This window comes from Aythya marila (genome assembly GCF_965140915.1).
Source record: "Aythya marila genome assembly, chromosome: 11".
NCBI lineage: Eukaryota > Metazoa > Chordata > Aves > Anseriformes > Anatidae > Aythya > Aythya marila.
In genome coordinates this window covers 9,160,828-9,184,731 of record NC_139052.1, presented here as the reverse complement: position 1 = coordinate 9,184,731, position 23,904 = coordinate 9,160,828, and the positions used below count along the sequence as shown (strand labels likewise).

Here is a 23,904-nt window from a genome sequence, read left to right as displayed (position 1 = left end):
TCACCGTGCCTGCCTTTTTTGGGCTGGTACCAGCCCCTCCCTGCAATAGGCTGGAGCAGGCTCTCTCCCCACTCTACCCCCAACCCCAAAAACAGGTAAGTGCTGCCTCCCCCACCCCAGAGTGTGAGCCCAGGGCGGGAGACACTACAGGAGAAGCGAAGGCAGCTGGAAATAAGGTAAGAGGTTGAAACATATTTTTACATAATTCTTTTATTTGTGGAGAAGAACAACTATAATGTTTTTACACTTGCTCCCGCCTTGCAGCTGGGTGTTGCTTTGGTCTGGAAAGGACAATGGCTGCGACACGCAGCCAGCACAGAAAGCTGCTCCCCAAACCCCCTGGTTAGGCAGGGGGCAGACTTACTGCTCCTTCCATGAGGAAATGGAGCTCTTTTCCTGAGCTTTGTGGGGGTGGGGGGGGAAGACTGCTCTTCCCTGGAACTGCTCTTGGGAAATCTCATGGGACTGTGGGCAGTAAAAACGCCCGGTCCTTGTTCGTCCCCAACCCAGGGAGAGGGCTCCCAGCAGCTTTGGGCTGTGAGTCGAGCTCCCAGCATTGTCCCAGGTTGCTGTGGCACCAAAAAAAATGGGACTGAAGGCATCACTGCCTCAGAACCAGGAGGACGGAGAGCACCTGGAAGGGGGTGAAGGAAAGCCTCATGCCCTGCTGCTCCAGCACCAGGTGCTTCTTGGCAAGCGGCCGCTCCAGGAGGTCACAGCTGGGGAAGAAAGCAGCTGGTGAAACTACAGCCACGGATCCGCCCGCGCCCAGCCCTGCAGCAGGACTTACAGCACTGCCTCCTGAACGGGGAGGGAGCTCCGCAGCCAGGTGACAGCCGTGCTGCCGTGCGCCTCGTACAGCCGCAGCACCAGCGCGTCGGGCCTGTCCTCAGCCTTCGGGGACACAGCACAGAGAGAAACTCAGCCCCAGGGGACGGGAACCTCGGGGGACAGCCAGACGCAGGCGGTCACGGCTGAGCTGCTCTGACACGCCAACGAGGGGGTTCCCGACCATGCTGAACAAGTGCGGCTTAACCAGGTTGGGTAACAAAGCGTCCCCTCCGCCTCCCCGCTCCGTCCCAGGGGACTCGCCTGCTTGACAGTCTCCAGAACGACGGCAGGTGAGCTCACGGAAAAGGCACTCCAGGCTGGGCACTGGGCATGGCCGGCTGGGACCGCGTGGAGGGGGAAATTCAGGTTGTAAGCGCACTGGATCACACCCGCATCCTGGAAGGAACCTGCAGCACCAGAACCTCGGGTCAGCCTCCATGCACACGCAGACGGGGCAGTCTGTGCTCACCCCGAGGCTCGCTGGGGCACTCACCCTGGTGAGGCAGCACGGCGTACGTGAACCGGTGCTGCGTGATATCGGCCGTGGCGTCAGGGGACTTGGGTGCTCTCAGCCTGAGGGAAGAGAGGCAGGGGAGATGGGCATCGCCCAGTCCTCTTCCTCTGCCACACAGCCTGCAGCACCACGACAAGACAGCTGCCTCCCCCCTCTATGCTACTCTGAGACCAGGCCCAGAGGTGGAAGCTGATTTCTGCTGATTTTTGGCAATGGACTGTGGACAAGGTGTCCCAGAAACTAAAACCAACCTCTGAGGGTTGGTTTCCCATGGTTTTCATGGTTTCCCATGAAACACGCAGCTCGAGCTGAAACACAGAGTTTCTCTGAGGTTTGCATGCGTATGGAACGTCACCATTCCTTCCCCCTCCTTTAAGCCTCCCTTCCTGGGGCATGTTTTGGCCAGCAACGGAAAAATTAATTGCTGCAAACCTGATCTGATCTCTACAAAATTATCTATGAGCATAAGGAATTACATTCTCTTAGTCAACTTGAATTAAGTCAGCCAAAAGGTTTTAGAAGACGGCCACTTTGGCTAATCCCAAACTATTTCCTTGCTTACTACGATCGTTCAGGCCCAGGCGCTGCCCTGATTTGAAAGGGACACCTCAGAAGTCGAAGCGATCACTGCAGCTCCGCCACCGCCCCGGCCCCACTCACAGCGAGAGGCTGAGGACGTTCCCGCGTGCTGACGCCCCGTACTTGCTGTCATTCAGCACTGCCACCCCAAAGCCGTGCTCGGAGAGGTCCATCCACTTGTGAGCCCACACCTGCAGGAGGCACCACGGGACGGATCTGCCACACCAAGCTGCTGCCTGGGAGGAAGAGCAGCCCCCTGCGGGAGGCACAGCCCGGCCCTGGGAGCAGATAAACCTCTCCTCTCACCTCGAATCGGGCCCAGTCCCACGATGTGTTCCAGTGCGTTGGCCGCTGCACGTGCCCAAACTGGATCTCGTAGGTGGCGTTCGTGCTCCGGACCTGCACGGGGAACTCCACCTTCAGGAACTTGTGGGATTCCTTCCAGTCGACCTAAATGTCATAGCAGAAGGGCATGGTCAGAGGGGTCTGGCGGGCAGAGACCGCACTCATCCGCCCCCAGCGCACAGCAGCCAGCTCCCAACCAGGCCCAAGAACTGTACAACAGCCCTGGAGCCTGAAAATGGGTGAAGTGGAATCTGAAAATGGGTGAAGTGGAATCTGAAAATGGGTGAAGCGATGCTCTCTATGCCATTCCGTCCCTCAGGGGACCTAATGCAGGGTCCTCACAGGCAACAGGAGGCTCCAGAGGAGGAAACGAGGGGAAACATAACTCTGAAGCACAGTTCAGCTTCCCGGGGCCCTGCCTGCACACCACACGTCCCTAACGCAGCAGCTGCTGGCCGTACCTCGGTCACGAAGCGGACATATGGGCACGCGGCATCCAGGATGATCTCCTGGGTTAAGGTGCTGCTTTTCCCGACCTGCAGAGAGAACCTTGCACTTGCCCGCAGGTCCCCTGCCAGGATGATTTTCAGAGGCTTCAGCATCGTTGTCACTGGCTTCCTAGAGAAAGGGGTAAAGGCAGAGCTGGTCCCCGCAAGGAAGATCCAGGATCCCAAATCAGGCACTGGCTTCTCCAGAGCGAATGCCCAGAAACAGGAGAGCTGTTGAGGTTTTGTTACAGCTAAGACTGACGGGGAGACAAGAAACTCAAAGCAAAGTGAGAATCCAAGTGCTGCATGCCCTGCTCCTCTACCTGGTTTCCAGGTGGTAATCCATCACGTCCCAGGCATCCCAGTACAGGGGAACGTCATCAAAGAGAGCAAACTGGTTGGCACAGCAGCCATCTGCAACTGCCTCCCTGGAGCAGAGAAACAACACCTTAAAATCTGGCAGTTGTGAAGGGTTTACACAGAGAAAAAGGCCCAAGGAAAGTCTGAGGAGCCTGGTTCCAGGCACCACGTGAGGGACAGACCTCTCAGAGTCTGCCAGACGAAGAGAAATCAGGCGGCCCATCGCATCCAGGCGGACTGCAATCACCCCATTCTCCATGGTGACAGAGCCATCCTCCTGGGGGAAAAGGACAAGCAGAGCCATGACTCCATGGGGCAAGGTGGACACCAAGGCCCCAGTTGTAAGTGTAAGCTCACCCGCTCCGTCACTGTCACGGGCTGCAGGGGTGGCAACGGCTCCCTCACTATCGTGTAGCCCATGCTGGGGGCTGTCACCAGAGCTGGAAAGGAAAGAGGCTCTGCTTCAACATCCTCAGACCCGTGCCCTTTTAAGAAGCTCAGCTACAAAAGCTCCCCCCGTGTTAGACAAACCTAAAACCTCTGCTCCGGTTGGCTCAGTCCTGGAGATCACCTCGGTCCGTTCCCAGGGCAAAGTGTTCAGCACAAGGGTACCCTCGGCATGCCCAGACTCTGGCTGCAGCAGGTCCCTGCATAAGGACTGCACAGCTTCCTCCTGCAGCTGAGCACCAGCCCTGCGGATCTCTGAGGGAAACAAAAAAAAAATAAAAATAAAAATAACTTTTAAAAAGGCCTGAATTCAGCCCAGGCAGGTAGTTCCTCCTATCTGGTGCTCCTGTGCAATGTACACATACTTTGGCTACTTCCAAGCTACAATTACTAATTGTTCTTAATATTAATTAATATTATCTATTAAGCAATTAAAGTTTACAATTATTAACTTTGTTATTACAAGGCTACAAGGAGCTCTGCCAGTTCAGCTGGAAAATTGCTGAGCTGTAATAAAAGATGTTGTATCTGCTCCTGGGCACGAAGGAGCTGATTTCAGTTCCCACCTTTGCTGGGGTCTCTCCTAGCGTGCAAACAGCATGCAAAAACTCAGTAATCAGTGTGTTTTGGTAATTCCCCAGCCTAATTAGCACAATTACTGACACATGACTGTCCTGCACAGGTTCAGCCTATGGTGCCAGGCAATCCAAGACTGAAACGTCTGCACCAGGCAAAAAGCAGTGTGGTCTAGGAGGTTTAAGCATCCTCCTTGCCCAAATCCCTGCTCACCTGCGTAGTATTGCAGGGCATCCTCAACCACAAGCTGGATACAGCTGCCTGGCAGCACGTCATGGAACTGGTTGAGCAGCAGCAACCTAAAACAGAAAAGAAGAATGATATGAAAAGGCTCTGTGGAGAGCAGCAGGCTTGCTGGAGCTTACCAAGCCCTGCCTGCAAGATGGACAAACCTAGTAACTGTTCCCTGTGCCCCGACTAGGAAGTAATTGGGAGAACAAGATTTTTTGCATAGCACCCTTTAAATCCCTTTATGTTAGGACTTGTCAGCTGTCATCTTAGCAAACCACAGCCATGGGGAGTATGAGCTATTTTTTTTTAATCCCTTAGGGCTAGCAGATATATTGCTGCACAAGCTCAGACGAGCCAAAACTGGCCAAGGATAGGCTTGGGTTGGAAATGAAGTTTCCAGCCAGGAGAGCAGGAAGAGCTTGGATCTCCCAGTGGCTTTGGAGTGAGGGTTTGAGGATTTCAGTGGAGGAAGCCAGGCGCTGTGACCCTTTCCAGGTGGAGCCCCGATCAGTGGCTGGAGGAGCAGCGTGTGTGCAGCCATCGGTGCTCGCGTGTGCCCCCACCTCCAGAGCCGCTGCAGCTGGCTGCCGGGGTACTGGAAGGAGCTGTCCCGTGCCAGAGCCAAGGCGCTGAGAACTTCCACGTCGTGGAGGATTTGCTCGCACTCCCGATTCCCCTTCTTTATCTAGTGCCAATCAAGAAGAGAAGGAAGATCCTTAGGAAGTCTGGAGCTCCGAGCGGATCGCTGACACCAGCAGCAAAATGCCCAGCTCCACACAAGGAGGTTGGTGACTTGGAGGTGTCCTGAGCTGCCGGCACCAGGGGAATTTTTTCCACAGGTCACCCTGGCTTTCAGCCCCACAACTCCCAGCACAGGGCACGGCTTAATGCCAGGCCAGGCTCCTCCTGTCTGTTCCCCCCTTATTCCTCTTCACCCCACCTCTGCAATGATCAGGGCCCTGCTAAAGCACAGGACAAGGCAGTTATTGACCAAGGTGGCCCTGGCTTCCTTCTCCCTCTTGGAAAAAAGTCTGCTAAAAGACTAACAATCAGCTTTGGCTTGGGGAGGCCTGGCTACGATGTGGCTCCCACAGTCACGACCTAAAGGGAACCCTGGAACTGCCTGCAGAGGGGCAGAGAGAACCGCGAGCAGCCTGCATCCCGCAGTCACCTGGGCCTGGGTGGTGTATGTGCCATTGTGCAGCTCGAGGAAGAGCTCGCCCACCCACGTGCACAGCTGCAACGACTCCTTCTCCAGGACAGAGAAAAGCCGGTCGGGAGTGGACATCTGGACCCTGGGGGAGGGAGGTACAGACAGCGACGGGTCAGGAGGGAAGCGCACGAGCAGCTAGTGCTGTATCCTCACCAGGAAAGGTGACAGGCACAGAAGTGAGGCACCAGAAACCCCAACGGATCTCAAAGGGATGGCTCGTGGATGGCTGAGGACAGAGGTGTAAACCACCACAGCACGGTGGAAACAAAGGAAACCTTCAGCTCAGAAATCCCCCCAAAATGCAAACCGCAGGCAGGGCCAGCGGAGTGGTGAGGGGTCCTGTTGAGGGGCAGCAGCTGGCCGACACCCTGCCTTGTTGCCAGATGAGTTTTCCCCAAACCAGGCTCGGCAGAGCTTTGAGCTGCATTTTGTGGACGCAGCTGCTTTGGCAGAAGCAGTGGGACCCTCTGGAGGCTGTGACGAGAGCTCTGTTCCTGCAGAAGGCGAGGGGAAGGGAGCTCTCTTACCTCGGCAGCCCGTCTGTGTCACGCATCCTCTTCATCCTGTCCAGCATCTTCTGCGTGGGGCCCCCTCCTCCGTCTCCAAAGCCGAAGAGCACAGCGCTGTGGTTCACACGTCCTTTATCCTTGTTGTTCTTCACTGTTTTCAGCATCTAGAAGGAATTTTGCACAGCTACACTCCCCCAGTACCCAGCCCCAGCTCCCATAGCTCCATACAAGAGAGCTGTGCCAGCCTTTGAGGTGCAAAGTCTGGCCGTGGCCCTCTTCCCCACCCCAAACCACAGGAATCAGGCACGGACACATCTCAGAGGCAGGCACCTGACTGCCAGGCACCCTAAAATCCTTTGTCCAGCATCCCCACTCCCTTCCCAGGCAGTGCCCTCCCCCAGGAGCCTCAGATCTGGTCCCATGAGGCTGGCATCGGGCTTCACGTGCAGATTTGGCAGCCCCGCTCACCTCCTCCACTCGCCCAAGCATCCCATAGGAGTCACCAGGGGGGAAATGGGTCAGCACTCGGGAACCATCGATGCCTTCCCAGAAAAAGGTGTGATGCTGCAGGGGAAACAAAGACAAGCGCGGTGTCTCTACCAGCCTCCCTGTCCCACAGCGTTAAAACACAGCCCATCATCCCCAGGAGTTCCCAAAAAGAAATCTGTGCTCGTGCCAGAGCCAGTGAGCCATTAACCAGCCCCTCGCTCAGCGTCTCAAGGCTCCCAAACTGATCTCCCCCACAAAGGTGTGTACACAGAGCATGTTTCAACCACCTCAAGGCAGAACTCGTACACTAGAAGCCCACACAGACAGGTCACAGCTTCCTGTCTGGGGGGTTGTTAGGAGCAAAAGAACACCCCGAGGCAGCAGTTATGGGCAGCCAAGCTGGGATCACTGCGTCCCCCCTCCCCTAACACCCAGCAGGACGCTGCTACCACCATAAACCGGTCCCAGCTTTGAGTTTTTGGGAGAACAGCCTGCGTCTGCTGAGCTGAACGACTGGCCGTGGAAGAAAGGGGCGAAGCCTGCAGACAGACCCCGGCACAGCTCACCGGGAAGGCGTTCACCAGGTTCCAGCTGAGCTTCTGCGTGAGGAACCGCCCGATCCCACAGCCACGCATCAGCTGGGGCAGCTGGGCCGAGTACCCAAACGTGTCTGGGAGCCAGAACTGGGAGCAGAGGAAGAGAAACACGCGAGTCACACACACCACAGCCTGAGCTCGGCCGGGGTGTCCCGGCAGGAAGGCCCCAAGCCCTTCTTGCACAAGGGACACCGAGTCCTAACCCTGTGCTAACTGGCAGGACGCGCTGGGGACTGGGCATTCACTCATCACAGCTTTAGCTGCCAAAAGCAAAGCTACGTGAGGCACCCAGAGGTGCTCTCTGAAGGCGAACCATCGAGAAACCCCCGAGCACAGCAAGGGGTGGAAGGAGACAGCGTGCAGAAGAGCAGGTACCTCCGAGCAGATCCGGCCGAACTGCTCCTGGAAGAACCGCTGGCCCTGGAGGAACTGCCGCACCATGGCCTCCCCGCTGGGCAGGTTCCCGTCCTGGGGGCAGAGCACATCAGGTACCGAGCCAGGCACGGGGAGAGGGCTCCTGGGTGCAGCCCCACTCCCACCCTGTCACCCTGCCCGGGGAGGATCTGGACAGGGTGCTACAAAAGGGCAGCAAAGGCCCTGCTGTGCCCCGTCCCAGCGCCAGGCCCCACAGGGATGGCACGGGAAGGGCTCGGTGAGCTCCCCACGCTTCTCACCATTTCCACCCAGGTGCCGCCAACAGGAATGAACCGTCCCTTTGCCACGTAGTCCTGAATCTGGGCGTAGAGCCCCGGGTACCAGCTCCGCACCCACTCGAACTGCTGCGCCTGCCAGAGCACAGAGGACAGTCTCAGCTCCCACCACACCTCCGCACAGGGTGCTGCCGGTCACCTCTGCTCTTGTCTGGAGTCACGCTGCAGAAGCAGCACGCCACAAGCAGAAGAAAAGCTCCTCAGAGAGCTTGGCAACAACCCCCAAGACTGCCCAGAGCAACCCCCTCCTGACCCAGACGTTTCGGAGGGAGAGGACTCACCTGGGAGCAGACGAAGGTGAACTCGGGGTTGCTCTCCATCAGGCGGATAACCGTGACCCAGCTCCGAGCACATTTGCGGATGGTCTCCTCGTACGGCCACAGCCAGGCTGCAGGGACAGACACAGCCCCAGCGCAGTTATCGCTCGGCACAAATACCCACCTAAAGGCTCCTCTGGGAACAGGGCTGTGCTGCCCTTCAAGGATCAGGCAGGGAAACGCTGAGACCGAAGCCCCCTGCAGGGACTGAAAACTGAAGGCTGAAGTCCGACAGGCAGGAGAGGGTGGTCTGTAACCCAGCCCTCAGCAGCAGGGGCACAGCAAGCCAGACGTGCCCAATCCAACCGGCTGTGTGGCAGCGCAGAGCCCCTTCCCTTCCATCGGGGCTCGCTGCCTGGAGCTCGGGGGCAGCCAGGAGGGAGGGCACGCCGTGCTGCTCTCACCGGAGTCGATGTGGCAGTGCCCCATGGCGTGGATGGTGTGCTGGCTCTCGCCGTTCTTCTGGCTGAAGACGGCCGCCGCCAGGCTGCGGGCAGCAGGGAAGGTGGCCGGGTCGGTAACGTCGCACACGTTCACCATCTGGTTGGCGGCATACAGCGCCTGGAAGCTCCGCTGGTTTTCCTCCCCGAGGAGCTGGGGTTGGGAGGAGGACAGCTTGACTCTGAGCTGAGGACAGCTTTCTGCACCCACGCTCGCCCCGGGGAGAACCTCCTGCCTCCTTCCAGCACCTGACACTGCCAGCGGTGCCAGGCACACACCATGTCCCCAGACACAGCCTGACATCTGTGCACGTGTCCTCCTAAAGCCAGGTTACACATACACCAATTACAGGGTGCTCTGGTCAAACAGATCCTGTTTTGGAACAGGAGATGGGTGAAACAACCACCTGTGGCTTCTGCCCGTTTGGTTTTCTTCTGCTCTAGACAACATCAATTATGCTCAAGCAGCCGGAGCAAATACTTGTTCCTCCAGAGCCTCCCAGTGGGAGGACAGGTCTTGGAACAGCAGCAGCAGCAGGGGATAAAATGAAGGAGATGTAGAAGGAGGTGGTAAAGATGACAGAACGGGTGCACAGACCTTGGCCATGTCCAGCAGTATCTCCAGATCCACCAGCAGCTCGTAGACATCCCTGTTGAAGACGACGAGCTCAGCCTTGCTCACGGTGAACCTCCTGTCAGGGTCCGGAGGCGCGATCATGGTGCCCTTGCCAGCCCCGAAGAGCCCATTGCAGGCCAGCTCCACGTAGAGCGTCACGCTGCGGACATGGGGACACAGCCATCAGGGCAGAGACCACGAGCACACAGCTGGGGAGGCTCAGTCCCACCCCACAGCAGGACCCCAACCCCAGCTCCTGGCAGACCCACTGGATGCCCCGATGCAGGTTTGGGGGTCTCGTGGCTGCCAGAAGTCCAAGATCCCCCGGCAGAAGGGGGTGCAGCCAGGCTGACCGCTCACCTGTGGGGCTCCGACTCCTTCAGGCAGCTCGTCAGGATGTAGCTGGTCTTCTCACCTTCCTTCGTCAGCCCCTGCAGGGGAAGGCAGCACGTTCAGCCCACAAGCCCACGACAGCGGGCTTGACAGAGCAGCTGGACACACAGGGTCTGGTCCTGTGTTCTGTAGGGCCCTGCTTCCCCACAGAACAACCGGCGTGGAAACTGCAGGACTGAAGCTGACCTGTGCTAGTCCTGATAATAGCCCGACCTGTTACTCTTGTTGGCGCTGGAGATGTACATCTCACGCCCGGAGCTCGCCTACCTGTCTTGCAAGATATCTGATAATGCCTAAGCGAGGGATTTCCCGTTGGGACTACTTTGCAGACCAGAATTTTAACTCCTGCCGAGGAGTCAGCTCCTAGAAACGCTCAAACACACCAGCAGCTTGACTTTTGGGAATAAACTTCAGAAACAGCTCCCAGACCCTCTGTGGCCCACCACAAAGCACAGCAGGTGAACCACGAGCCTCACCCTGTCTCCCACGCCCCGTCCCAGCTCCTACACAAACACTGCCCCCCTCACCTGTTTGCTTTTTATCTATTTTACAGAGCAAAGCCAAACAACCCTACAACTACACATCCTCTTTATGCTGTTCCTCACAATCACACCGTCCAGGCCTCCAGCTGTTCTTGTCCACACGTTATTCCCCTGCCATAACACCTGCAGACATCACTCCAAAGAGCAATAACGACCAGGAGGGGGTTTCTGCTGTCCCGTCAGAGGGGTGAGGGGGGTGACTGCTCCGCACAGCCCTGATCTGCGCCTCCTTACCTGCACGGGCTGGCCATCTCGCCACACCATGCCTTCCCCATCGCTCTCCCAGACGAAGTGCACCTCCTGCCCTGCCCACTCCGGGGGGATGCTCAGCTCCACCTTGAACCAGCAGGTCTCCCACCTGGAAATAGAGCACGGAGCCCCCTCACCTCGCTGAGGGGAGCCGCTCGTCCTCAGACAAAGCACAGCGGGGACACCGCACGCGTTTGGCGTGTCAGTGTGACAACGCTGCCTGGCCCAAGGCTTAACCACCTTTGTTTTAAGCAGCACCGGCACGGTCCCGTGCTGTTTTGCAGTACTCACGGAGGCCCGAAGGAGTCCCCGAGGGCGGCGGGCTGGAAGCGCTGCCCCACGGCCCGGCTGTAGGGGAGGCGCAGCGGGCTCTGGAAGCAGGAGAGCGCCGCGGGCGGGCAGCGGGCGCCGAGCAGCCTGCGGGGACACGGCCGGGGCACGGTACAAGGGCCGGGGCAGGCACCCCCGGCACCCCCCCACAGCCCCCCGGGCCGGCTCGCACCTGCCCCGCAGGTTGCAGTCGGTGAAGTACACGGCGGACACGAATTTCTCCACACGCTCCAGCGCCGTCCGCCGGTGCTTCAACATGGCGCCCGCCGCCATGCCGGGCACCCCCCGACACCGCGCCTGCGCCCTCCTCCTCCTCCTCCTCCTCTCGGTTGTAATTAAGCAATTAAGCGGCTGTAATTAACCGGGAGGGGGCGGCGAGGCCAGCAGCCTCGCCTCCAGGCCCTTAAGGGTCCCCCCTCTGAAGGAGGAAGGGGCAGAGCCCTGCTGGTTTAATGGACAGGCAGGCTCGCACAGACACAACAGAAACACTAAATAAAAAATAAACCCTTTTTCTTTTTTTTTTCTTCTTTTTCCTTTCTTTCCTTTTTTTTTCTTTCAGTTATGGTACAGACTGGGTGGGGCCTTCCCACCAGGCCTGAAACCGTGCAGGTGCAGGCTGCAGGGGCAGCCCGGCGCTGCGCCCATTTTACAGCTGGGGAAGGGAAAGGGCCCCAGAGGCCCCTGTTCGCCTCCAGCCCACCTCCAGCATACACAGGGGGAAAAAAGGGGGGGGGATTAAGTGTGTAGGATGCTAAACCAAATACTTTAGAAGGGAAGGAGGCGGGTAATTCATTGCTAACAAGTGCTGCGTGGTCCCCCTGGACTCTCCCCCACTGAGCTCTTCCCCCCCCACGCTCTTTCCTCTCTTTTTCCCCTTTTTCCCTCTCTCCACAGGTGGCTCCTGCCAGATCAGCCTTCTGCAGCCCCCAAGGGTGCCCCCAGGGCTGCCCCCCTCTTGGCACACAGCCGCTGCCCCAGCTCTGCCCACCCGCTCCAAAAAGCCCTGGCAGAGGTTGAAGCAGCAGCAAAACCCCGCGCCAAAACACAAGGGGCAAATCTAGTGTGCTTAGAGCCTGGTTTGTGTAAGGAGAACTGCCTCCTGTGAGGTGGATAGATAGTGCAGTTGTCTGGTGTGGCTTACAAAGTCCATGCCAACTTTGTTTTAAAAGCAAAATCTTTCCTCCCATACGTGCATTTCACTAGTGAAATGCACTGACACCCACTCCACCCCTTGTCCTTCTCTTGCATGTGTACACAAATGCACACACGGAGCAGCTCTGTCAAAGGCTGTTTTGGTACTTAGGATGTTTTCTTCAATACTGAGAGGGAAAAATACACCAGCACAATCAACCCCAGCTATGTAGCTCAGCAACGCTTCCCAAAATTGAAGGTCCTTGGAGCTGGAAGACTTAAGTGGATAAAAATTATCCACCGGGAGAAAAAAATAAATAAATAAATAAACTAAAAGTTATATAATATATATTTATATATCTCAACAGACTGCTCATACCTTGGTTGCATTAACCGCAAAACACACGCGCTGCTTCTGCTTCCTCCTCTGGGATTGTGGAGCCGATCGCCAAGCGGTTGGATGTGCCCCCTCTTCCCCACCCCAAGCGCACGCTGCACGGCGCCTTTCAGGCCAGGGACAGGGCTGCGGGTGAGCGAGCGTCTTCCTCCAGTAAGAACAAAGACATCGTTTTTATTTACAAAAAAAGGAGAAAAAAGTTTCCACACAAAAGCACTACAATGATAACTCCCTTTGGTAAAAAGTGTAATAAATGTCTTCGTAGGTCTGTCTGTCGGTACTAATTCTCAAGCCACCTGGTACTATGGTACACAAGAAGCTAGTACAGTTATGCTAGCACATCAAGCATACTTCCTTTAATAAAAAAAAAAAAAGAAAAAAAAAAACAAAAATTGACAATTTGTACATTTATTTACAAAAAAGGAGGGGAACATGTTAAAATTGTGTTGTTCTCTGTTGTGTGTGTGTACGTACATGTGTGTGAAAAGCTGGTGCATGGCACTAGGAGAGACTAGTAAACAAGCAGGTACAAAAAACAGTTCCACTGGCACTAGAAAGGACAGACCGATCTGCACTGGTTGAGTCCAGCATGGGAGGGAGGAGAGAGCCAAGTGAGAGGGACCGAGGGGCCGTTCCGTGAGGCCGGAGTGCCCGGGGACCCCCCGCGGGAGCCCAGCCTGCTTGCCGAGGAGAATCCAGTCCGCGACGGGCACCTCTGGGCTTCGGGACACATCCAGGCAAGGAAATCTGAAGACCACCGAGGCGTCAGGGTGGTGCAGAGCCTCCTCCGCTTCTCTTCCCTCGCCGCTCAGGCCGCCGGGGAGTTAAGCCCCACCGCTGCTGGTGCGTACGAGCTCGTTGTGTCTCTCTGGGACCGCTCGGCTCAGAGGAGGGTCCGTCCCTCCGGGGCGCATGCTGAAGTCAAGGGGCCGGCGGCCAGGGGTCCCAGCAGGCGCTGGTGGAGAGCCACGATCCTACAGAGAAATCCCGCTGGTGACAGCTTGTACGAGCCACGCACTAGTCAGGTGGCCATGTTACGGAGATACACAGTGAGGGGAGAAAGGCATCTTCCTCGTTTCCTTGATGCGCACGCACACACACACATCTCCCGGGAGCTTCCCTGGCCCAGGGCGTTTACGGTGTCTTGAATATCGTGCCGTATTTGACACGGTACTTGTTAATGCTCACAAAGTGCAGGGTCTCTGTGTCACAGGAGGTGGTGCAGGGCACCAAGCCCTCCAACCCTTCGCCCATGAGCCACTTGCTCGTCTCGGCTGCCATCTCGCGGGTGACGTGCTCCTTGGTCCATTTGTCCACCCAGGCCTGGAACCGCTGGTGCAGCCGCTTGCTCACTCGTTCGTGGGACTGCAGAAACAGAAGAGGTGTTACGAGGAGGCGGCTCCAGCCCTCGGGCTGCAGCATAACACAGCTCTTGGCAGAGGAACCAGGCTGCGAGTCAACACAACCACGGGGTGCAGCGCCCGAGGGAGTTGGGAACACAGACACCGACCCTTGCTAACGGCAGGGGAAGATGAAGATGCTGCCCCCGTCGCCCCCCCAGCAGCAAACACACAAGCAGAGGCTGGGAGAAGCAGAGCCCTGCACGCCATGGGCCAGCTCAACAGGCATTGTACGTGCTGGCAACACGATTGCTACGGAAAATGAAGAACGCTTGAGAGGCGCTGGCTTAACAAAAGCAGCACGCTAGGAAGAAGTGCGCGTGTTTTTGAGTCACAGCATCTGTTTAGGGAATGTCAAATCCAGGACAGATGGTTTAAAACCCTGGCTTAAAAACCGTGACTACGATCGTAATTTAAACCAGTAAATATAATGAAACCCTCAAGATTAAAACTGATGTATTTTATTATTTTCCTTCTCCTCCCGAAGGACTGCCCCTCTCTGAGTGTTAACCATTAAGGCCAACAAGTTCGTAGCTAACACGTAGCTTCTACAGCTCCTTCAGCAGTCCTCTGGGAGGCTTTGCTTCATGTCATATTCTTAAAAGTTTATGAATTTGACTCATGTTGGGATTCTCTGTGATGGTACATAGCATCTTGAGAGAGAACTTCTCAAACTTTGGGCAAATTGAATGGGATAGATAAAAATCCTCAACAGCGCTGTTTTGAAGACTCACTACTGAAACGGAACTCTTATCTGATGTGGATACAAGATTACCAAAACTACAAAGAACTAAATAAAACCATTACTTGTATTACATCAGCAAGAAATGGGTGAGAGCAGCTGTTTTGTAAGTCTAACTAAATGACCAGCCGAGCTGCGGAGGGATGATTTACCGGGCAGGAAGCAGCGCACACCTCTCCCACTCCCTCATCTCCTAGTGAATTTTCTCAGTGGTCAGTACTTTGCTCAGAAAAAAAATAAATTAATAAACTGAAAACAAACTTCTGCAGCTACAGAAGAGACTACTGCTGACAGCCTCTCAGGCACCTCTGCTTCTGGCTGCTTAAGCCAGCAACTTTTGCCGGGATCTGGCATTTTTTGCTTTCTTTGACATTCTAAGCAACGGGATTCTGCTTAACATTTTGTTTTCTGTGGATTATAATGAAATTCAAGTGAAGTACTTTAAACTCCAAGACTAAATAGCCATGCTGGAACTGGAGCTCGCTGCTAAAGCTCCCCATTTTTCTCCTTTGGAAAGGAATATTCCCAAGGGACGACAAAAGTGTCAGGGAATTCTGAGCACCAAATCACTTTTCTCCACCCAAATTGTTCCTTGGGACCAGGACTTTGAAGCCCTGGAAGGGCACCCCTGGGGATTTCCTGCAGCCGGGACCTCCCTGTGCCCATCCTTGCCACAAAAGCAGCACGGTGGACCTGCTGCCGCGTGTCTGCGGGGCTCTGCCGTGCGGAGCGACCTGAGGGCTCCCGCTCCCAGTGACTGTGGGGACAGGAAAGGCCGAGAGATGGTGCCCAGGGGGATGCACTGGGGCAGAAGGCGTTTGATGCTCTGCACCCTGATCGATTCCTCTCTGGGGAAGCCCTGGAAGAGCACACGGTCTCAGAAGCCACCACAACAGCATGCAGAGGACGGGTCTTCCCTAAAGCAGGGGGACTGCTGCCCAGGGGAAATGCCTCCTGGAAGAAATCTGAGAGCTAACAGCCAAAACCACTGCCCTACCGTAACAAAGCTCTCTGGAGAAAAGGGAGGAGAGGTGGGAGGATGGTGAGGGCAAAAGGCAGAAGACAAGATTACATCTTAGGAACGTTCAGAAGATCTTTAGTGTCTCGGGAGGATGTAATAGCACACCATCCTCCCGGCAGCACAAAGATTGCTGAACGTTTCCGACTGGGACCCCGAGGACATTTCATCTGACTCTCCCCACCTGACTTTGGGAGCAAGAGGTACCGGGAAACACCAGCTGCCCGCCCCAGGTCTTCCGCCCCCTCCTACCTGCTGAGCTCGCAGCAGAGCGGTCCTCCTGTACATGTAATCCTCCGATTTGATCACGTACACCATCTTATAGGAGTTCAGTTTGAATTTACACTCCAGCTTGTCCAAGCTCTCCACGTTCTCCATGGACTTCTTACTGTTTCCCTCCTTCCCTTCCTTCTCCTGCTGCTCCCGACCACGCTGACACTTACGGATCCGCCTCAGATTCCTGCAAACCAGAGAACCCCTCTTGGGATTAGTGCTCACCCTCCAGTGCTGCTAAGGCCGGGGGGAGCTGGTAGATCTGTGCTGGCCCGTCAAGAACCCGAGCTCAGATTAAGTTCCTTCAGGCTCAGATCCCTGCGACAGGTCACTGGGTTTCTGTCTTGCTGAAACCACAGCTACAGCGTGCTCAGCTCCCTGCTCACAAACAGCCCTGAGGTGGCACCCACTGGTTTTAGCTGGAGGGGTCCCAGGAGCCGAGGCGGGACTGCCACCAAGCAGGCTGGCGAGTCCCCAGCCCTCTCAGTCACTGGAGAGCAGGAGCCTGGGGTGGACCCACAGGCTTTGAGGACGAGCAGCAGCACAGTGCCTCTGCGCCACGCTGCCAGGGTCACGGCTGCTGTAGGGGCATTAAAACAGAGGCGAGACCGCACCGCGAGAGCACGGCGCTCTGCTTTTCCCGGCCAGACACGCAGCAGGCAGGGCCCCTGGGCCACTCACCTCGGCAGGAAGACGGGTTTCTGGGCCAGGTGCTCCCGGAGCTCGGGGGAGGTAGAATCGGAGTTGACGTACCGCTCCACGTAGTCCGACCAGCGCTGGAAGCGAGCACACAACAAGGTCAGCCGCGGCACACCCACCAGACAGCGTGGGGTGGCTGAGGAGGGTAAGCTGGAAGCTACACGGACAAACATCTTGGAAGGTTCCTTGCATGTCGACCCCCCAAAGGCTTCTCTACATGGTTTTAAGGCTCCTCGAATACAAAACAAACCAAGAGGGATTTGCCTGCTCACACCAACTAAAACTCTACAGGGTTTTGACATCTCTACCTTCTGCTAGCAGACCACAACAAGTCAGCCGGACACCCTTGTCCGGCACACCTCTGACTGCCACAATCAGCTCCCTGGACGAGCTGCTCTTACCTCTGCTTCTACTGGGTCATCCGAGTTCTCCTCTTCCGTGTCCAGCAGCTCAATGGTTAACTGAACTTGGCCTCTGCTCTGAATGAACATCAGCTACAAAGCAAAAGGCAGAAGGGATTCAGTAGGAGGTTTCAAACAGGAAAAAAAAAGTCCTCCACTTCTCACCGGGGCAAAGGAAGAATGAAGCAAGTTTGCATATTGTAAGGCAAAAAGCTGCGCTTCCTGCATTGCCGACAGCAAGGGAAAACACTGGCAAATTGCACAGTCTTTGAGGAACATGATTAAAGCTTTGTAATAAATCTTTTTGGGTTGATTTTGGAGGGGTACGGGTCCTTCTTGAGCCCCCAGCTTAATTCTGAGGGCAAGGGAAGAGAGATTATACACACGGGCTTTTCTCCCAAGTATTTTACTAGCTCAAAAAGGGCCTGACCGCTTCCTGCATCTTGGGTGAAGCAGGATGGATTTGATTAGCACCGTGCCCCAGCTTTATTCAGCAACGCACAGAGTCAGCAATGATTTAATGCCCAGTCAGTCCTAGCAGATCTCTCCGCGGTCTGCAAAGGTTGAGACAAGACAAATGGGAAGGTCTGAGCTAACAAATTAAAACCGGTGACAGCAAATCAGCCAGCACGATACAATCTGAAGACGCTGTGAAGCACACGGGGTGTTCACTGCTGGTCCCAGAAACGTGCTCCTTCTCAAAGGCCCATTTCTGAGGGGCCCTTGCCGAAGCATTAACACCCCATGTGCCATTCCACTCTGCCTGCCCGGACTGATGGCAGGTTCTGCCACAGAGCAGCAGTAAGATCAGCTGCAAGCACACTGGAAATGTCACCAAAGAGCTGCTTCTGGGCACCAAAAGCTTGGGAACACACCACCAAAACGTTCATTTCAAGTTTCAGAGCTACAGAAAGCCTAGGACACTGTGGTGCTTAGACAATGCTCTGTTTTCAAAGGACCAGCAGCTTCTTACAAAGCATCCCCTTCACTGCTTGGTGCTTTTACGCCGAGGCTCACAGCCCAGCCTTACCTTGAAGCAGTTCTCCTCTGACATGAGCTGCTCAGCTCTGCGCTGGTAGGTGGCCTCCAGAAGGGTACGAGAGGACTGCGAGGCGAGAAGGCCTCCCGTGGCTCCGTTGCTGTTCTCCGACAGGTAGAGGTCCGTGACCTGCACACAGATCTCGTCGCTCACTATGTGCTGGAGCTGCGAAAAGGAGGAACACGGGGAAGGTGTTCGTGAGCAAAAAAAAGCCAGAAAAGAAGAAATAGCCTTTGTGGTTGGGGCCTCCGTTTGTAAAAGGTATTTCTCTTCGCCTAAGGCACTCGGGAGAACTTGCTGTAACATGCAGAACCTGGATGACCTACCAAAACCCCGAGCACAGAAGCCAGCTGGAAAAGTAAGAAAGCCTCTAAACCCCTCCTTGTGTAAGTGGCACCCAGCAGGTTTTGACTTTAAAGAAAAGCAGCATGCACGGCTGAACGTGCATCTTCACTTGCCTGCGTTATGGGTTTTAAAAATAAAAGTTACCGTGGATGAGGAGCTCACTGGAGTCTGCTGCATGCCCATCAGCATAGAACAGAAAGAAACAAAGACATAACCAGGTGTTTCAGCCCTTGAATTAAAAAATAGGGGGAAAAAAAGGCTGAAAGTGCATGAGTTTAAGGCTACATTTTAGTAACTTCTTCCAGTTGCAGATGATCTCTGTGGCAATGTAAAAACACCACCACTGTCTTTATAAAAAACAAAAACAAAAACAAAAACAAAAACACGTGGCTGGCAAATTGTAACTGCTCAGAGGAAAAAGCTACGGGCAGGGAACACCGATCAGCAGCAGGGTGGAAAGGACTGGTGCCCCGTGGGGCTGTCCACAGCAAGGGTTTGCTTCTGCCTCCGAGGAGAGGAGTGGGAGATTTCAGATGGAATCCTTATTTTGTACGAGTTTAAAATATGAAGTCGCTCAACTGTCTTTTCAATTCAGTGAATCTCTGGGCTGAAATAAAGAACTTCTGAAAAGCTGCTCTATTCTCCTGGAAGAGTAAAGGCCTCTCCAGCAATTCCACGTCCAGCCTCTTGCATCTGGTTTTGTTCTTTCCACTACAAAAAGGCACACCAAGAATTTTTCCCTTGGTCGCACATTCTTCCTATATGCCCAACAAAAGGACTGGAGTTTATCCACCACACTGAGCTACTCAAACAGCCAGATAAAAGAGACAAAGCTTTTTAGAAAAGGCATGCACTGCTCCTACAACACTGAAAAAAATTATTGAAACGTTATTTAATTCTTTTTCAAAGCACGATTAGCTCAGGAAATACTTTGAAGTTGAATACTGATATCACTAAAGCTCCTGGAAAACAAAGGGAGAACTCCACACGCACACAAAAGCTCATCTCCATGATTTAAATACACCAGGAGTTACCTTTCATCACCTCTCCTTACATCAGCCTCTGAGCTGGGTTAAAAAATAGCCACAGTTCTGCTGCTTACTTGTGACCTGGTGGTTTTAGGCAAGCAGCACCACACGCACACACGCTTCAGGCAGCCCCCAGCCGCCCCCCAGCCCTCGCGGGCAGTCACCTGTCGAACGATGCTCTGAATCAGCTTGTCCATGGTGAAGGCGATGTAGGCGTGGATGGTGAACATCTCGCGCAGGGAGTCCTCGTACTGCGACGAGTCCATGTTCCCGTCCAGCAGATTGCGCACCATGTCCAGGAAGGCCGGGTAGTAATCCTCCACGTCGATGTCCACTGCACCGAGAGAGCAGGGGATGAACACGCGGCCCCCAGGAAGGGTCCTTCCCACCAACAGCCCTGCTGCTAGGAGCAAATGGGCCGAGGGTTTTGGTCCTCAGACCGCTCTGCCCGCTTCAGCTGGAGAGCTGCTGGAATTTCCCTTTACAGACAGCTTTTGATCAGGGAACTCAAGGGTGTTGAAGACACACCGGTGTAAAATGAAAGCTGGCATGGAACAGCTGCTGTGTATTACTGTTCTGCTACAAATCCCAGCTGCCCCACACCTTCCCTTCTCCTCCCTCAACTCCCTGCTGCCCCATGATAGCAGAAATGAGATGTCTTCAAGCATCACCACTGCCTGAAGACACCAAGCAAGTGCTGCCAACAGGCTACAAAGGGAAGCCAACCCCAACCTCACACCCCAGGACACTCACTGGGCTCCTTCAGCCGCAGCTGGATGGCAGGGCTGTCACTCTTGTCTCGCTTTATGCCCAGCACTTCCCTCTCCCACTCCCTTTCCCGCGTCTCCTCTTCGATCTGCCGCTCGGCCTGGGTGCAGATCCTCAGCAGCCGCAAGCACAGGATCTGATGCAGCCGCATGAAAATGTACCAGTTGCTGTTCACGTAGAAGAGGTTGTAGACCTCATCCATGCCCCGCAGCTTCTGGGCCGTTGTGTTGTTGAACATCAGCTTGGTTTTGGGCGGGCTGCCCCCAACACCGTTGTGCTTTTTCGCAGCTCCAGTAGCTTCGTCCACGTCCATTTCTTCCTCTTCCTCCTCCTCCACGTCGGAGAGTTCACCTCGCTGAGCGAATAGCAGGTCTGGAATGAAGTGGTACATAATCTGCTTGATTTTGTACTTGTCCTCTTTCTGGATGCCCGTCTGCCGCTTCACGTGGTGGATGATGAGCGAGGCGGCGTCCTCCAGGATCTGCTTGTCTTCGTAGGCTAACGATAGGTGCGGGCCTGTGGGTACGCCGGCGTTGTCTTCCGAGGCCTGCTCTTGCCTCTACAAACGAGAAACACAGGGCACAGTTAGTCCCACGAACACCTCTCCCTGCCCACCAACCTCTCAGGAAGCTCTCCCAGCACTGCTGCACCCCCTTGGAAGGGAGGAAGCGACCAGACCTGCCGCCCACTCGAAGCAGGAGGTTCTTTGCAACAGATGCCACAAGTTCGTAAACATTTCTCCTGTTTATGCACATTTCCCATCCCGTTTCTGTCCAGAACCAGAGTCCACCTGCTGCCGACAGCATTAACAAACCCTCCCCCAAACACAAACATCTCCACGTATCCAAACACAGAGCGCAGCCCCTTTCCAGGTGAGCATCCCGCTTCTCCAACCTCCCCAGCATCAAGTGCTGGGGAAAGGAACTGAAACCACACACAAAGACCATACAGGCTTGAGGGAAGGAAGCCATTGGTGACATTCTTACCTCATCATAGATGCTTTCAATCTCATTGAGGAGACTCTTTGACCTCAGGACCTTGGTATCGTTCTGCTTGAAGTTGATTCCCTGGTGGTCCAAGGATTTCAGGTAATATTTCTCGTTCTGCTCCCGCCAGACTTTATTAAACCCTCGCTGGGCTTCTCGCCACTCTTCCTCTTTCATCTTTAACCTTGAATCAAGAAAACAAGGGTGAGATAAGAGAGATAAAGGTCCCACTCTGAGCACGTAGAGGAAACCTAAGCCCTAGGAAATGTGCATAAACATAAAACTCCTTTCTGTGGGATGGTTTTCAGGAGGAGTACGCTACACATGCTCTCCTGAATAAACCCCTTTGCACACCTGAGCTTCCAGGGAGCAGACTCCAACACCTCCACTCAATACCTCAAGCAGAGCACCCGATGCAGCCAGCTGTCCTACACAGCCGTGGTGGCTCAAGACCTGTCCCCAAGAAGAATGTCCTCGCAGCAGGGTAGGCAAACTGTGACCTTGCAGGCACCAGCAACAAGGCAGCTTCCCTCAGCCGTCAGAGCCCTGAGACACAGCAGCCAGCCCCCAGAGACAGTAAGCATCTGGGGAAGATGATCTCCTTTTAACTGGTTTTACAGTTGCTGTGTTCTCAGGGAGCACTTTGCTGTTTACACGCCAAGAGGGCAAGCAGAACACGTTGCTTTATTAGACATGTACACAGCCATCTGCTTACACACTTCCTCGCACGTCCCCAAGGAGCTGCAGCATCCACTCCCTTCTCGTGACCAGGGGGTTGACAACAGAAAACCAACAGGGAATCTGAGCACGGTACAGGCACCGCAATCTGAGCCCAGGGTCACGTGCAGCAGCGGGATTTGGAAAGGGATCAGATTTAGCTGTGAACAATGCACGTGGCACAGAGAGCTTCCTCACCTTACACAAGGTGCTGATGCTGCTGCGCACAGCTTGGGGAGGAAATAAAGTTTAAGGGGAGACGAGGAAAGCTGAGCTGGTGACATCTGTGTTTCAGGAGGTTAATTCCCTGTTTCTGGGCGATAGTTAGGACATACAGCAACCGATCAGAACATAAAATGCATTTCTCAAGTCCCATCGTTGTGCAGGTTAAACCCATTAGGGGCGGAAATTAGCCACGTTTAGCTCTGGATCACCTATCGTGCATTAATTGTCCTGTGGTAATCACCCCCCCCAAGGGCTGTGTCAGTGCAGTACCTTTTCAGCACGATGGGAACAGCAACAGAGGGGTTCTTCCGAAGCCCATCGATGATGTCGGCTGCTTTGTCAGCATATATCCTCTGGAGAGCCTTGCGGTGGATCACCTCCGAGGTGCCGCCCAGGGTGTTGTCCAGTCGGAATTTGGCCTGCTCCTCGGCAGACAAGCGTGACAGCTTCTTCTGGATTGCCTCAAGGACGCGGATTGTTGCCAGGTTGGTCTCCAGGACAACATCCAGCTGAAGGGAACGGTGCGTTAGGCAGAGGTGAGCAGACAAAACGTGGTACTTTACAGAGAGCAACACAGAAGGGACAAGAAACCAGAAGCCACACGTCTTTAATGAGGTGTACTCAGGCTGTGGTTTCCACATTTGGCTGTGCTAAAATAATCCAGATGTATTTTATCTGCTGCCTCGATAATACTGCATCAGAACTTAAAGGCTACCGGAACGATACTATTAGGGAATTACATTTTCCATAAGGGAACAGAACACAATTGACAGTTCCTCTACAAAAGGACGTGACAAATGTGAGCACATCCAGGTAATTGCCAAGCTAACTCCCGTTTCGAGGCAGGATGTCAATCACTTAACATCCTGAACGGATTGCTTTTCAGATTATTACAGGGGAAAGCGTCGTCTTGTGCTCTACGTGGGCAGTAAGGACAAAAAAAGGTGCATCGATTATACACCAGCCATTGAACAATTCCATCTGGAGCACCAGGAACAGAGCTCGGTGCAAAGAGCCCCTTGAGGGGCAGGGATAGCTTGGAGTGAGATGTGGGTACACAGCTGCTGCCTCTTGCTCTACGAGAACACGAACTTTTATGCAGAAAACAGGTGACAAAATAAAAACAGATCGTACCCGGCGGTATTGAGGATGTAACTGCATCAAGATCATTCATTGTTTACAGAGCCCCGAGGTTCCAAGGCAGGGATGAGGGAAAACCCCCCTTACCTCAAAGCGCTCATCCTCACACCTGTAGATGTGCTCTTCGTATTGTGTCTTCTTGGAGCTCACAAACGTGGAGTCTTCAGACCAGGAAGGGAAGGAGACCCAGGTGTCGTTCAAAACCTTCGAGTGAGAGAGGGAAAGACAAACGTCAGGCAGGCTTCCAAGGGGGGTGGCACAGGACTGCAAGATATTTGGCTGCTGATGGAGATCTGACATTGTCTCCCTTCCACAGCCCAGTGCTCACAGGGCAACCCCAAACAGCCAGGGCTGAAACGTCGCTGCCGTCTGGAAAATTCATCAGGTGGAGCTGCGAGAAAAAACTTGCGAGGGAGGAAAAAAAGCGAGGGGAAAGGAGCTTTTCCGTTCCTTCGGGTGAGCCAGCTGGCTGCGGCTCACTAGTCACACATCTGATTCATCACCGACAGCACTGGGTGGTCATCACGTTAAGCACGACTGTTAGGACACGGTTTCTACCTCCAACGAAGGCTAATTAGGGATATAAATCCATACCCCAGCAACGCTTTTCCTGACAAAGATGCTGAGCACCTGCAGTTTTCACCGCCTCCAAAGCGGGAGCAGAACATTCAAAAGAAGCCTCCAAGAGGCCAAAGGCAACGAAAGGAGGATTTTGGCAGGCAACCTTCAAAGTCAAGCCCGATTTTCATAAACCTGAAGCCTGAAGAACTGAGTCATTAGATTCTCACAGAAAGAAAAGTTTGTAACTGCATCACACACG

At 54.6% G+C, this 23,904-nt stretch overlaps 2 protein-coding genes across 5 annotated transcripts in view; both read right to left on the bottom strand.

Annotated features, from left to right (window-relative positions):
• Positions 1-247: 247 nt before the first annotated feature.
• Positions 248-11,252, bottom strand: MAN2C1 (mannosidase alpha class 2C member 1). 2 transcript variants are annotated; one of them, XM_082769219.1, is made up of 26 exons: positions 10,948-11,250; positions 10,737-10,862; positions 10,431-10,554; positions 9,622-9,692; positions 9,244-9,421; positions 8,610-8,799; positions 8,170-8,276; positions 7,853-7,963; positions 7,554-7,646; positions 7,149-7,265; positions 6,562-6,657; positions 6,112-6,257; positions 5,543-5,666; positions 4,935-5,056; positions 4,354-4,439; positions 3,649-3,819; positions 3,475-3,557; positions 3,300-3,394; positions 3,081-3,185; positions 2,731-2,887; positions 2,231-2,374; positions 2,006-2,115; positions 1,325-1,404; positions 1,093-1,238; positions 791-894; positions 248-719 (listed from the first exon to the last, which is right to left on the bottom strand). In XM_082769219.1, exons 1-26 carry the CDS (start codon positions 11,046-11,048, stop codon positions 602-604), a joined length of 3,105 nt encoding a protein of 1,034 aa, XP_082625345.1. In that variant the 5' UTR covers positions 11,049-11,250; the 3' UTR covers positions 248-601. The 2 variants fall into 2 exon arrangements, 1 of the variants encoding a protein (XP_082625345.1); XR_014318261.1 differs by lacking the exons at positions 248-719; positions 791-894; positions 1,093-1,238 and having other exon boundaries at positions 1,908-2,115; positions 10,948-11,252.
• Positions 11,253-12,281: 1,029 nt separating this feature from the next.
• SIN3A (SIN3 transcription regulator family member A) overlaps positions 12,282-23,904 on the bottom strand; it is a 29,871-nt gene continuing 18,248 nt past the window's right edge. For all 3 annotated transcript variants that reach the window (XM_082769061.1, XM_082769063.1, XM_082769062.1), the window contains exons 12-21: positions 23,172-23,288; positions 22,215-22,453; positions 21,003-21,186; positions 20,002-20,575; positions 19,413-19,582; positions 17,867-18,040; positions 16,837-16,929; positions 16,418-16,512; positions 15,716-15,923; positions 12,282-13,668 (exon numbers count right to left, since the gene is read on the bottom strand). In XM_082769061.1, the coding sequence (XP_082625187.1) occupies positions 13,438-13,668; positions 15,716-15,923; positions 16,418-16,512; positions 16,837-16,929; positions 17,867-18,040; positions 19,413-19,582; positions 20,002-20,575; positions 21,003-21,186; positions 22,215-22,453; positions 23,172-23,288 (2,085 nt within the window). In that variant the 3' untranslated portion in view covers positions 12,282-13,437. The remainder of the gene's footprint in view (positions 13,669-15,715; positions 15,924-16,417; positions 16,513-16,836; positions 16,930-17,866; positions 18,041-19,412; positions 19,583-20,001; positions 20,576-21,002; positions 21,187-22,214; positions 22,454-23,171; positions 23,289-23,904) is intronic.